This window comes from Echiichthys vipera (assembly GCF_963691815.1).
Source record: "Echiichthys vipera genome assembly, chromosome: 18".
Taxonomy (NCBI): domain Eukaryota; kingdom Metazoa; phylum Chordata; class Actinopteri; order Perciformes; family Trachinidae; genus Echiichthys; species Echiichthys vipera.
In genome coordinates this window covers 3,601,293-3,615,178 of record NC_139843.1, presented here as the reverse complement: position 1 = coordinate 3,615,178, position 13,886 = coordinate 3,601,293, and the positions used below count along the sequence as shown (strand labels likewise).

The window sequence follows — 13,886 nt, the reverse complement described above, 5'->3', positions numbered from 1 at the left end:
TCATCCATGCTTTGATGGTATCACGTGAATGCAGGGGGTGGACACAGTCATTTTTCTCCTTCCATACATTAGACTCTGGTGTTTGTCTGCAGAGACACCATGGTATGTCTTAGTCTCCTCCCCTTCCTTCCAGCGCAGCAGAAGTCTCCACCCACCCCTGCATTTTGACTTGATTATTTAAATGATTTGCACATAAAAAAGCAGATAAATTAATGTTAATAAAAATCTGCAGGCGAATTCGGGTAAAACTAAACATGGGACGGTTCTCCAGACTTTAAAAAGTCTTGAAAAACAAATTATATTTCTCAGCAAACGCGGAGATTTTGTTACATAATGACACAAAAAGTCACCGACAAACAGAGAAAGTTGATTAAAGTGGATTAAAACAGTAAAAGACGCTTTAACCGGGAGGTTTCTGCGGAACCCCGCTCCCCTCTGCAGCCTGTGTGCGCGTTAACGTGAAGTGAAACCAATCTCGACTGCGCCTTTCTCCTCTTTAAAGACACTTTTGGTTCATATGTGACTCACCGGCTCGCTGCAGGGAACCCCCGGGGACGCGTCCACGGTCTCTGCAGGAGTTTCAGAGACGCGGAAAAGGCGCAGTTGCTCCGCAGAGACTTGGCGCACAGCACGATGTTGGGGATCATTGTTGTTCGGCTGCAGCTCACCGCGCCCCTGAGCACAAGGATGAGAGAGAGAAGGGCTCCACACGGACTTCCTGCTGCACAGAGACGCTGAGAGAGGCAGCGACACACGCTCCTGCACCGGGGGAGCGGGCTGCAGAGGATGGACCTTGATCCTCGGGAGCCTCCCGTCCTGCTGGGGGAGCCGCGCGCTGCAGGGAGGACCTCTGTCAAACCAATTAGAGCCAATTAACAGTGACGTCTGCACACACATGATGATGCGTCATATTAACAATAATACACCTTACTTTCCTGCTTTATTTGGGATCAAATGTGCGTTTTTCCAACACTGGAGGTCAGATTGAAAATAACAGTAGATCCTCAGCCTCTGTGGAAAGAGAAGTGCACGTGTGTGGGTTCATTTGAACAGGTATTTAACATAAATACATACACATATTCTTGTTTATCCTCTTCCATTAAGACATTTCATCACCTGCCTCACAAAAGGATTATTATTTGGATCTGCAGTCTGTGAAAATGCCCCTCCACCTCCACCCTTCATGGCAACAGTGAAAAAAATCAGATTAATTAGAATAAATAATTCAGATTAATTAATAAAAACTATTAAAAAATACAATAATAAATATATTAGGAATAAATACATTAATACAAAAATAAATACATCTATTAGTAATAATTACAATAAAATATAAATAATAAATAAAATATAAATAATAAATACAAATTTTAGTGATAAATACAATAAAATAGAAATAATAAATAAATATATTGGTAACAAATACAATAAAATAAAATAACAATTTAAAAAATATATATTAGTAATAAATACAATAAAATAAAAATAATAAATAAATCTATTAGTAATAAGTACACTAATAAAATAAAACATTTAAATAAATATATTACTACTAAATACAATAAAATAAAACAATACATCTATATGTAGTAAATACAATACAATAAAAATATTTAATAAAGATATTAGTAATAAATACATTAAAATACAAATATTAAATACATTTGTTAGTAATGAATATCTTAATAAAATAAAAATAATAGATAAACACATTATGCTGAAAACTGTGATAATGGCACGAAAACACGGTGGAATCACATTTAGTTAAGAAACAAATGTTTTTATTGCTTCACAAACAGGAAACAAATCTTTTTTAGTGAAAAACAAAACATTTTCAAATAAAGTTATTATTGATCATAAAGCCCCCTTTAAAAAATGTGGTAAACAAATCTCATTTAGCATTTCTGCACATTAAATATTATATATTAAATATTAAATACAGCAGATTAGAACTTACATCTGTTGCTGTGGTTGATAAAAACATGCAGAGTGATGCAACAAACACTTCTTTTAACCGTCTTTATCAAATGAAAACACGATTTTCTGTCAAATAAAACACATTTTTCTTGATCTGACGCTGTGATTTTATGAGCTGAGGCCAAATCGATGCAACGTCAAAGAGAAAACAACGTGAACTGCAGTAAATCTGCCGTTGAGTCGCTCGTGAGTAGATTCATAATTATCCCGATGATGGAAATTCACAACAAACTTAATAAAATCACAATAAACCGTAGATCGTCCCATCGCTGTGCCTGAGTTTTGTACGACATGAGAAACAATTCTGATAAATGATCGTCTCGCTCAACGCAACAGTTCCAGTTCCTTCTGACGCCACAAAATCAAACTTAATCCTCTAAAGGCCTTTAATATATTAATATACTTCTTCCTTTAATATATTATCATATTTCTTTGAACGGTTGATCTGGAGTATTTTCACACGGAACAAAAATATAACAGCACGAGGTTTCTGAGATTTTGCACGACTAAATCCAAGCATGAGGATTGGAAAACTTTACTCCCTTCAACCTTGACAAAAGTACTCTCTTTCCGTTCTTACCTTTCACAATAAAAGCCCTAGACTGTGCAACTGTTGAGCCGATCTAGCACATCTTCTGTTTTTGTGACTCTTAGGGCGCACTCACACTGTCCGTCCGTCCCCAGCCCAAACAGGTTTCACGTCTAAAGTCTGGTTCCTTTGACCAGTGTGAGTGCAAGTAAAGCACGTTTGCACGTGTACGAGCACGAGGCCTACGGTGGTTCTGAGGTCATTTCCTGTGCGCCTGTTGGGACATAGAAAAAAGAAGGAGGGACCATGCGCGGACATTTCAAACAATGGCGGTGAAAGGTTCACGTTGGTGTGATGCGGAGGTGGAGTGTTTACTGCAGAGTTTGTCGATGAAAAGATTCAAAAACAGTCGACAAGACGCACAAAAACTCCGAGGTCTACGGAAAGATCTGGAAACAAAGCCACGCATCGCCATGACGTCATCAATGCGTGTGACGTGTTGCGGAGTGATGACGTATAGGCAGCAAGAAGCATTCTCCGAGGCCCAGGTAGTGTGAGTACAAACGGGCCTGGAGGGGGGGACAAGGACCCTAAAGCACGGGGCACGGGACGGAGGCACAGTGGGAGGGTGCCCTTATTCGTCACGCCCCTGGTGTGTAAAGGCCTTAAGACATAAACATGATTTGTAACCATTAGAACACGACGTCGTTCATACATTCACTGAGCTTCTTCTCAGCTGGGTCGAGAGAACAGTTCCTCTTTCAAGCGGTGGTAGCGTCCTCTCTTGGCCATGAGCTCCCGGTGCGTCCCCTGCTCCACCACCGCTCCCTTCTCCATGAAGACGATGTGATCCGCCTCCTCCACGGTCTTCAGCTGATGCGCCACCACCAGGACCGTCCGACCACGAGCCAGAACCTCCCGCAGCACCTGAGACGCACAACGGGGAAACACCGATGAAAGTGTTGCTGGAATGTCCATAAAATGTCATAAAATAGTGAATCATAATAATAATAATAATAATAATAATAATCATCTCTATATGTGAAGTGAATGAATATGAATAAATGAGAATAAGAACGCACAGACAAGTCAAACCATACAAGTGATAGGAACAAATAAATAAGAACACATCAAACCAAAAGCTTTTACAAAGAGAAGAGTTTTAAAAAGAGATTTTTTGTGTGTTTTAAGGAAGTTTTAGATCGTTTTTGGTTCAGTTCGTCTTAAATGGTGATAAAAACAGTATAAATAAGAACACATCAAGTCCAAAGGTGACTTGGCTGGGAACCGGAGGGTCGCTGGTTTAAGTCTCTGCGTGGACCATGAATGGAGCGTGGCTGGAGAGGTGCCAGTTCGTGTGTGTGTGTGTGTGTGTGTGTGTGTGTGTGTAAATTGAATTTCCCCGGGACAAATAAAGTAATTCTTCTTCTTTAAACCAATAAGCTTAAAGAGTTTTTGTAAGAAGTTTTAAGGAAAACAGTTAAAATCATCCACTGAAGTTTGTCTAAAGTCATGTTTAAATTGTTTTGTCTGAGCAACAGTAAAAGAAAACCCCCAAAATATGAAATTTACAATAATAATAAACCGAGAAAAGCAAATATCTTATTTGATACCTGCTCTGTAAAGTGTCCTGAGATCACTTTTGTTAGGATTAACATTGAATTGAATTGATGAAGTGAAAACAGCATCTTTGGGGAAATTTCTGCTTAAAAAATGACTTTAACAATTTATCGTCATGGAAACATGCAGATTATTTTTCTGTCCACTGATCAGGGCAGCTTTACTCTTCTCTGTGCACTTAGATGTGGTGGAAAGGTTCAGTGAAGCTGCTTGTTAGAAAAAAGAATAATGTTACAACATGTTTGGACGTGTTGGGTGGAACTTGTTGTTTTAGGAATGTGGTCAAACGCAGATTCCACTTGAGGGCCGGCAACAACGCAAAACCAGAACAACAGCCATGGGTGTAGATTCCTTGTTGGGGGGGGGGGGGGGGGGGGGGCAGTTCCTTACACAGACGCTGACGATCAGCAGCCTTTAAAAACAAACTGCTTCATATTTTCATACTCATCCATATCAGTTAATCCTGTATAAGTAGTGACATAAAAAAAAAAAGATGGTGAGAAGAACTGGGGGTGAGAAGACCCCATGTGCGGTACTTTTTGAATGATATGCGGAGCCTCTTAAGAAGCTGGGATTTATGGTGGCATGGTGCATACGGGCAACAAAAAAAAGAAGAAGAAGAAAGAAATCACTTTTGTGTCCCCCCCCCAATCCTGACATCAGCTCTGCATCCCTGCCAACAGCAGCATTGATTGTTTTCAGGTCAAAGAAGTTCGACATAACGTGTGTTTGGGAAGAACTGAGCACATGTTTCATTAAACAGGACTTGGATTAAACTGCAGGAGCCGTGTGAGAGTTTGTAAACAGCCGTTTTTGTTAGTTTCACTGTTGTTTAACAGCTTTTTCATTCTCCGTTCACCGTGGAGGCGTGCAACAAAACCAACGTTCTCTTCACGAATTCAAGGTTTCACCTGTTGAGTGATTGATACAGAAACGGCCATTTTGAGGCTGAAGTATTCCCTTTAATGATGTCTGAACTCCAGTTAGCAGCTTCAGTTAAAAGAAGGGAAAGAACAAGTGGGATAAGTAAGTTAGAGCAGAGGACAAAGGAGGAAATCCACCGCATTTAAGTGAAATTCCCATGTAAAATCATCCCAGGGTCTTCTTATACACTTACATCAAATAATCCATAAGGAGAGTTTTTTTTTTGTGTGTAACAACTGTTAACGGAGAAATCCTGGAGAGTGGCTAACAGCCGGCTAACATTGATAATCTTTGTTTTGTGTGTGTAGGGACTCTTCTCATGCTGCTGCAGAGGTTTGCTGTTGTTATCAGCAGCATTAGTGGTTAAAAAAGACCTTTGAATGCCTTCAGCGTGCTGCCCCGAGCTAATCACTGTTAGCCACGTCCGGCTGTTAGCTACACTCCTGGATTTCTCCGTTAACAGTTGTTACACGAGAAAAAGGTTTATTTGATGAATGTAAGTGCTGAAAAAAGACCATGGGATGATTTTGCTCTGGAGTTACACTTTAAAGGAACACACTACAAAAAGACTCCTGCCACCATCTGGGATAAAGCAGACATGCACATGCTAGAGCTGACCTCAGTCCGGCTGTTACGTCGTGGCGTAACGCCCTTTCAAATTATGATTTCCAAGCCCAAGCTGGTCCAAAAAAGCAACATCATAATTGTCATTTTAGTGCGTTTCTCTCGATGAAAACTGAAGAAAGAAGTGATCGTGATTGTTCACAGGTTCGGCCGTTGTTGTCTGTTTTGTTCGATGGGGCGTTTGGGCCAGGAAATAGTATTTTGAAAGGGTGTTACGTCACGACTTAACAGCCCCATAAGGTATGATAGCGTTTAATAGCCTTGTCTGCGTTAGGATGGGCGTCATCAGTGACACGCCATGACCTTGTTTGTTCTTTACTCACAGCATGCTGCATTTTAACATCCAGTTTGCTGGTAGCCTCGTCCAGAACGATGACCTGCGGATCTCGAACCAGCGCCCTGATGATGGCGATGCTCTGCTTCTGTCCGTCTGAAAGTCTCCCGCCACACTCACCGATATCTGTGAACACCAAACACGGACTTGGAGACGATTCAGATCTTTTTGTTTTGGTCAATCATTACTGAATATCACATCAGATTTAAGGAGGTATTTGTTCCTTTCTCTCTAAACATACCTGTGTCATACTCGTGCTCCAGTTCAGAGATGAAGTCGTGTGCGTTGGTCTTCTTTGCAGCTTCCTTCACCTTCTCCAGGCTGCACTCCTTCAGCCCGTACTCAATGTTGTATCTCAGTGAACCAGAGAACAGCACGGGATTCTGGGACACCAGAGCCATCTAAACACGTGAAGGGGAATCACACACACGAGTATGAGGGCAGTGCTGGTGGACTTTATGGAAACATACGGTCCAAATATCATTTTTACATGTTTTTTTTATGATTAGAAAAGTGAAAAAAAAAAACTGCAAATCAAGATTTAAAAACTCTACCTTTTGATGCAGGTATTTGAGTTTGTACCGGTGCAGCGGCTCTCCGTCCAGCAGGATCCGTCCCTCTCCAGGTTCATAGAGCCTCTTCAGGAGGCTGACGCAGGAAGTCTTTCCACTGCCGGAGGGACCCACCAGAGCTGTCATCTTCCCTGGCTGAAGCTCCATAGAAACTGACTGTGCAGAACAAGGTCACGAGGATCTGGATTAAAGTTTAACCCCACTCTAAACATACGGGAGTGATTCTGTGTCAAACTATTACTCTCAGTCAGGGCGCACTCCCACTGTTCCTCTGTCCCGTGCCCCGTGCTTTAGGGTCCTTGTCCCCCCCTCCAGGCCCGTTTGTGCTCACACTACCTGGGCCTCGGAGAATGCTTCTTGCTGCCTATACGTCATCACGCCGTAACACGTCACACGCATTGATGACGTCATGGCGATGCGTGGCTTTGTTTCCAGATCTTTCCGTAGACCTCAGAGTTTTTGTGCGTCTTGTCGACTGTTTTTGAATCTTTTCATCGACCAAATCTGCAGTAAACACTCCACCTCCGCATCACACCAACGTGAACCTTTCACCGCCATTGTTTTAAATGTCCGCGCATGGTCCCTCCTTCTTTTTTTCTATGTCCCAACAGGCGCACAGGAAATTACGTCGGAACCGCCGTAGGCCTCGTGCTCGTACACATGCGCACGCTCGTGCTCTTACATGTGCAAACGTGCTTTACTAAAGCCCACCTCTCCCAAACGGGCCGTGGACGGCAAGCCTAGACGCGGTACGGTTGCACTCATACTGGTCAAAGGAACCAGACTTTAGCCATGAAACGTGCTCGGGCACGGTACGGATGGACAGTGGGAGTGAGCCCTCTGTGAAGCAGTTACCTGCAGAGCTGGTTTATCCTCAGGGGCTGAGGGATACGTGAAGGTGACGTCCTGGAAAACAATTCTCCCCTCCAGCTTCTCAGGAGCTAACTCTCCCTCCTTCTTACACTTGGGTGTTCTGTCGAGGTAACTGAACACTTTGGAGATGACCCCAACTGTGGACATCGTCTCTCCGTAGCAATACATAATCTCCTGTGACAAAAGGAAATCATCGACAACAGGTATTATATTTCTGACAACTACATAGGAGAGATTCTGCAGAGTAAAACATGCGTAACTCACCTTTAAATTGTTGGACATGGGCTTCTGGTACAGGAAGAAAGCCACGAGGCTGCCGATGCTGAGGTGACCCGAGGAGATGAGGCCGCGGGCCTGGACCAGCATGAGGATCTTAATCCCCAGACTCACCAGCTGGAAACAGAGAGGAAATAGGGGGGAATTTAAAAACGACAGTAAACAGGCTCCTAAAACACACGGGCCAAACTGAAATAATTTATTTTATTCTATTGGAGCAGCACATTTGTATAGTAGTAGTTCCCAAACAGCATTAGCTTCTTACAAACCCACCGACAATGCTACAAAATATGTCAAACATCAACTTTAAGGACGTTTAAGGAGCGTATTCAAAACGCTGCAGCCAGAGTCCTGACGAAAACAAAGAGGTTTGAGCACATCGCTCCTATTTTATCATGTCTTCATTGGCTCCCGGTTAAACATAGAATTGATTTTAAAATACTTCTTATTGTTTTTAAATGTTGTGATGGCTTGGCTCCTTCTTACGTTGTTGACATGCTCACTAACTACACACCAGTGAGATCCCTTAGATCAGCACCGTAAGAGCTCCTCACTGTACCCAGAATCAACTCCAAATCAGCTCATGGCTGTAAACTAAAAACGTATGTGTTTAAAATATTGATTTTAATATTTAATGTTTATGTCTATTTTATTTTTGACGCACATAGGGCTTTGTGTATTTATAAATAAAGTTACGCGGAGTGGTATCTGCTGTGCCTCCACACGTTCTCTTGCTCTCATGTGACTCATGGACGCACGCCGCTGAAGTCTCACCCTCCGTATCAGGCAGAAGACGGCGCTGTAGATCCCTGAACGTGTCTTCACAGCACACATGTGGTCCAGAGCCTCCTTATACCTCCTCACTTCATCTTTCTCAGCCTTGAAGCTGCGGACCGCGTGAATCCCGCTGATGGTCTGCGTGGCCAGGTCTTTGTTCTGAGCCTGGCAGTCCTGCATCTGATCTTTCAGCTCCTGTTTGACCGAGACAGAAAACCGCACGTGAGCACCCCGATGCAGCATGTTTGGGCAATGATCCGTCAGCAACAACTATGCAAACTGTGTCCTCCTGTCGTCTATTCAGAGTGGACCGGGGTCAGTCTCCTCACACCTACCTTGGACCAGGTGATGTACTTGTTCTGCAGGATGGCCAGGAGCGGCATCTCTATGCAGGTGAGTAGAGTGAGCTCCCAGGACAGTCCTAACATCACCGTGAGCATGAGGCAGGTTTTGAATGTGCTGCGAACCAGGGCGTTGGCGTTCAGTGCGACTGTGCGACCCATCCTGTCCACATCAGAGTGCAGGCGGGAGGAGAGGCGTCCTGGGTGGAGGAGAAGAGGAAGAACAGGAGGAGGACAAGAGGAAGAAGAGGAGGAGAAGGAGGTGAAGGAGGAAGAAGAGGAGGAGGAGATGAAGAAGAGGCGGAGGCAGATGAGGAGTAGGAAGAAGAGGAGGAGGAGGAAGAGGAAGAAGAAGAGGAGAAGGAGAGGAAGAAGAGGCGGAGGCAGAAGAGGAGTAAGAAGAAAAGGAGGAGAAGGAGAGGGAAGGGGATGAAGAAGAGGAGGAGGAGAGGGAGGAGGAGGAAGAGGGGGAAGAAGAGGAAGAAGAGGAAGAAGAGGAAGAAGAGGAGGAGGAGAAGGAGAGGGAGGAGGAAGAGTGGGAAGAAGAGGACAAAGAAGAGGATGAGGAGGAAAAGGAGAAGGAGGAGGAAGAGGAAGAAGAGGCAGAGGCAGAAGAGGAGGAAGAAGAGGAAGAAGAGGAAGAAGAGGAGGAGGAGGAAGAGCTGTGAGAGTGACACTTAAGAGTCCTACACTTCGCTGACACTGCGAGTAAGACGCTGGATAACTAACTTTTAAGTGCAGCTTTCAGCGAAGACTTGTTTTAACTCATAAGTCGACTCTGAAGTGGCGGTGAGCGTAAACCAACATGCATGTTTACTGTGTGGTTCTCACCGGCGTTGTTCTCCTCAAAGAATTGCACTTCCTGCTGCAGAAGGCTGTGAAACAGCAGGTGCTTCAGTCTTTTGTTCAGTCGGGCCAGAGTGCACATAAACACGCCTCCTCTTAAGCCCGAGAACAGAGCGCTGTGAAGGTGGTTAATGTTAAAAAAGTTTATTTTTCACATCACTGAAGGAAATCACTGTTGATTAGTTCTGTTTAATAAATACATAATAATAAATACACACGTTTTCATTTCATTACCTTCCTAGAGAGACGAGTGCGAGCCGTCCGACTGCGTAACAGAAGTCGGTCTGAAGAACTCGACCTCGAAGCATATCGATGACTTTCCCCTGATGCAGCGGGATAAACGTATCGCCTGTCAGGGAGCGTAAACAACAACACCGATTAGGTAAACAGGAAGTGGCACGATGCTTCTGTGATTTACGTCGTCTTTTTAATAATAACTTTAAATGTAAATGAACTGGAGCAACCTCTAAACGTTCACACTTAAGCTGTCAAAAGCATCCATACGACAGATTCAATAACACGCAAAACTACATGATATTATCGTAAGTATTGAAGAAAAATTAAAAAAATCTGTTCTACATTCAGACAAATCTGCGCAAATGAAACAACGGGAAGGAAAGTCAGAGTTGTGTCAGTTTGTGTTAAGTGACTTTTTTCTCAACCAGCTCTGTTCATTTAAAAAACAAGGAAAAATAATAATAATAATTAAATTATTTTGTGCCAACCTCAAAACAAACAAATGCACATTTTTACTTTGAGAAGCATTTGGTAAAAACTAAAGTAAGCAACTGTTTCAGTAAATTACAGGTTCCTTTTTTAAACATTAAACTGTACATTTGTGATTTAATTAACAAACAATACACACTGAACAAACAATAATAAGTGGGTAATTAATAGAAATAAAAATAAAGGTAATAATAAAATAAAATAATAGAAATAACACAAAAATAAATAATTTAAATAACTTTAAATAACAATAATGAAAATAAATAATAAAATCACACATTAGGTAAATTAAATTAGGACAAAAAGGTGGTGATAACAATATTTATAAGCAAGTCCTGTCCAGGGTGGACCCCGCCTCACGCCCGATGTCAGCTGGGATCTGCTCCAGCCCCCCGCGACCCCGACAGGGACGAGAGGCTGAAGATGAATGAATGAATGAATGAATAGCATAACAGTAAATAATGATTTACATGTGTAGGACCCAGAGATTCGACTGTTAAGCAGGTTGTGAGTATTTCATACTTACAGACGACTCCTAACAGCAGGAAAGTGAAAGCTGCAATAAGGTAAAAAGTGTCCGGTTTGAAGTATTTCAGCATCCTCGTCAGCAGCCGCCTGGCATTCAGTTTAATGTCGTCCTTCCTCTTCTTCGAGTCACCACAGAGGCCCTTCTCCCAAACCACGCAGGCCAAAGACGAGGACATGGCGCCCAGGAGCAGCGTGCTGAGGTCAGGAGACGGTCCCGCGTAAGGCTCCGAGGGAGGCGCCACGAACATCCTTCCGCTCTCAAACACCGGAGGAAGAAGGCAGAGGATGGCCACCAGCCTGCGGAGCACGGCCTCTGGCTTCCCATCGGTCAGTGTGGAGGTGAAGACATGGAGGATGGCCCACTTCACCGCCCCAAAGGCCCACACACCTGCCAGCCCACTGCAACTGGAGCACTGCTGCAGCACCAGTGCGGCCCGCAGAGCCAAACCCAGCACCGCGTCAAACACAAGAACAACTAATCCACATGATGTCACGTCCCTCATTTTCTCTAGGTGGACGATGAAACGGCAGGAATCTGGTCCTAGAACAACAAGAAATTCTGTTATAGTTGAGTGTGACGCCTTTGTGACATGTTTACTGAGTTTTCCGTCAGTGGTCTGGCACCGTTGACTGACGCTGAAGCCTGCGGTGCAGAGTAACACAGAGTTTTACTGGAGTACTTCTGTAATGAAGGACATGTTTCCCTCTGAGATGTGCAGGAGGGGAGCAGAAGTATAAAGCAGCATGAAATAGACAAGTACAAGACACTCATGTTTATGATTAATTAACAGTTGTTGAGTCAAATGGATAAAAGGGCCAACCACGACACAAACACAGCCGCTATGGAGGAGTAAACACAGCTTAAGTCTCAATAAATCAACAAACAAATGCTAGAATAAACGAATAAATGCTCAAATAAATAAATAAATGCATGAATAAATGGGACCTCCTACGTCATTCAGCTACATATGGACAAAGAATTACATAAATAAATAAATGTAGGTGAACAAAAATGTAGAAATAAATGTCTAGCAATATTTTATGTATTTAATCATTGATACTTTTATTTATGCATTTATTTATTCATTCATTAATTTAATTAATTAATTTTCCCCTGGGATTATTAAAGTATTTCTGATTATGATTGTTTATAGTTGTATTTATTTATTCAGATATATCTGTATTTATTTATTTTGCTTTTATTCCTGTGTTTATGTATTTATTTATTCATTCATTCATTGATGGATTTATGTATTCCTGTATTTATTTAAACGTTTGTTTATTTATTAATCCATTCATTCCTGTATTTATTAATTTCTGCATTCATTCCTGTATCTATTTAAACGTTTATTAATGCATTTATGTTTTCATTTATCCCTGTTTTTATTTATACATGTAGTCCTCCATAAGCCCCAGGGACTTCATCTCCCAGAGTTCCTTTCGTGTGGACTGTATGACGTCAGTAGATTAATCTGTCAACGTTTGTAGTCCGGCGGTGTAGAAATACAAGTTAATAGTTAATATTTTAGACTTTAACGAACCTCAAACTATAAAAATACGAATCCGTAAATGACTTCTTTGTACTGACGGTTTTGTAGCTAACATGCTATGCTAGCTGCTAACTTTACTAACACTTAATAACATTTATAGAGCGTTTCTGCTGTTTAGCACCTGTAGCTAACATGCTGTGGTAGCTGCTAACTTTAATAACACTTAAAGATAGTTTCTGCTGTTTAGCACCTGTAGCTAACATGCTATGCTAGCTGCTAGCTTTAATAACACTTAACATTTAAAGCTAGTTTCTGCTGTTTAACACCTGTAGCTAACACGCTATGCTAGCTGCTAGCTTTAATAACACTTAATAACACTTAAAGGTCGTTTCTGCTGTGTAACATCTAACTAAACACGGCTGTCACACATTAATATGAACATAAACTCGAGGTGATCGAAGCTAAATGTGAAGATTTACCGTGTTTGCTCCAGGTCACACACCGAGCGTTAACGGCCGTTAACGGCTAACTGCTTTCAGTTTCACTTTCAGTCGGTCGGCCGTTGACTCGCCTGTCTCGGTTCCGTTCATCTGAAACAAGCAGAAAAAGCAGGAAAAAGGAAAAACAGCCATAATTTAACTTATTTGCCCTTTCCCCGTAGTTACACACACTGTTTTCTAACTTTCCTCCTTTAAACAGACTCTGTCCGCCATTGCTCATTTCAGACACAAGATGGCGGCAGTTTCCTTCTTTGTTCCTTTAAACAGGAGGAAGAACTTTTATTTTATTTTTAATAAAAAAATAAAGCTGTAAATATTCATTAAGTCATGTTTCTGTCTCACATTCAACTCAAACTGTTTTAATATGTTTCTCAGGAACCAGTGGCGTGCTCAGACTTTATGAAGGGCAGGGGCCAAAGGGAAAAGGCACAAACAGCACCGCTCATTTATTCCTTTATTTATTTATGCAGTTAAATATTAATTTATTCCTGTATTTATTTATATATTTATTTCTGTATTTATTTATATATTTATTTCTGTATTTATTAATTTCTGTATTCATTCCCCCTTTAGCTCCTAGAGGACACTTTAGCACATGTCTGGGCTCCTAGAGGACACTTTAACACACGTTTATGCTCCTAGAGGACACTTTAGCACATGTTTTAGCTCCTAGAGGACACTTTAACACACGTTTATGCTCCTAGAGGACACTTTAGCACCTGTTTTAGCTCCTAGAGGACACTTTAACACATGTTTTGGCTCCTAGAGGGCACTTTAGCACATGTTTGGGCTCCTAGAGGGCACTTTAGCACATGTTTTGGCTCCTAGAGGACACTTTAACACACGTTTTGGATCCTAGAGGACACTTTAACACATGTTTTGGCTCCTAGAGGGCACTTTAACACATGTTTTGGCTCCTAGAGGACACTTTAACACATGTTTTACCTCC

General features: G+C 42.1%; 2 protein-coding genes across 3 annotated transcripts in view; both read right to left on the bottom strand.

The window, feature by feature from the left end:
* acsf2 (acyl-CoA synthetase family member 2) overlaps positions 1 to 798 on the bottom strand; it is a 38,677-nt gene extending 37,879 nt beyond the window's left edge. Inside the window, exon 1 of the mRNA XM_083932785.1 lies at positions 529 to 798. Within this exon, the coding sequence (XP_083788911.1) occupies positions 529 to 647 (119 nt within the window). The 5' untranslated portion in view covers positions 648 to 798. The remainder of the gene's footprint in view (positions 1 to 528) is intronic.
* A 1,085-nt stretch (positions 799 to 1,883) lies between these two features.
* tap2t (transporter associated with antigen processing, subunit type t, teleost specific) lies at positions 1,884 to 13,106 on the bottom strand. 2 transcript variants are annotated; one of them, XM_083933213.1, is made up of 12 exons: positions 12,917 to 13,106; positions 10,946 to 11,488; positions 9,928 to 10,042; positions 9,679 to 9,809; positions 8,842 to 9,047; positions 8,504 to 8,701; positions 7,718 to 7,846; positions 7,436 to 7,627; positions 6,563 to 6,736; positions 6,250 to 6,409; positions 5,998 to 6,134; positions 1,884 to 3,433 (listed from the first exon to the last, which is right to left on the bottom strand). In XM_083933213.1, the coding sequence occupies exons 2-12, from the start codon at positions 11,448 to 11,450 to the stop codon at positions 3,239 to 3,241; spliced, it is 2,142 nt and encodes a 713-aa protein (XP_083789339.1). In that variant the 5' UTR covers positions 11,451 to 11,488; positions 12,917 to 13,106; the 3' UTR covers positions 1,884 to 3,238. The 2 variants fall into 2 exon arrangements, with proteins under 2 accessions (XP_083789339.1, XP_083789340.1); XM_083933214.1 differs by having other exon boundaries at positions 3,238 to 3,433; positions 5,998 to 6,154.
* Between the last annotated feature and the right edge of the window lie 780 nt (positions 13,107 to 13,886).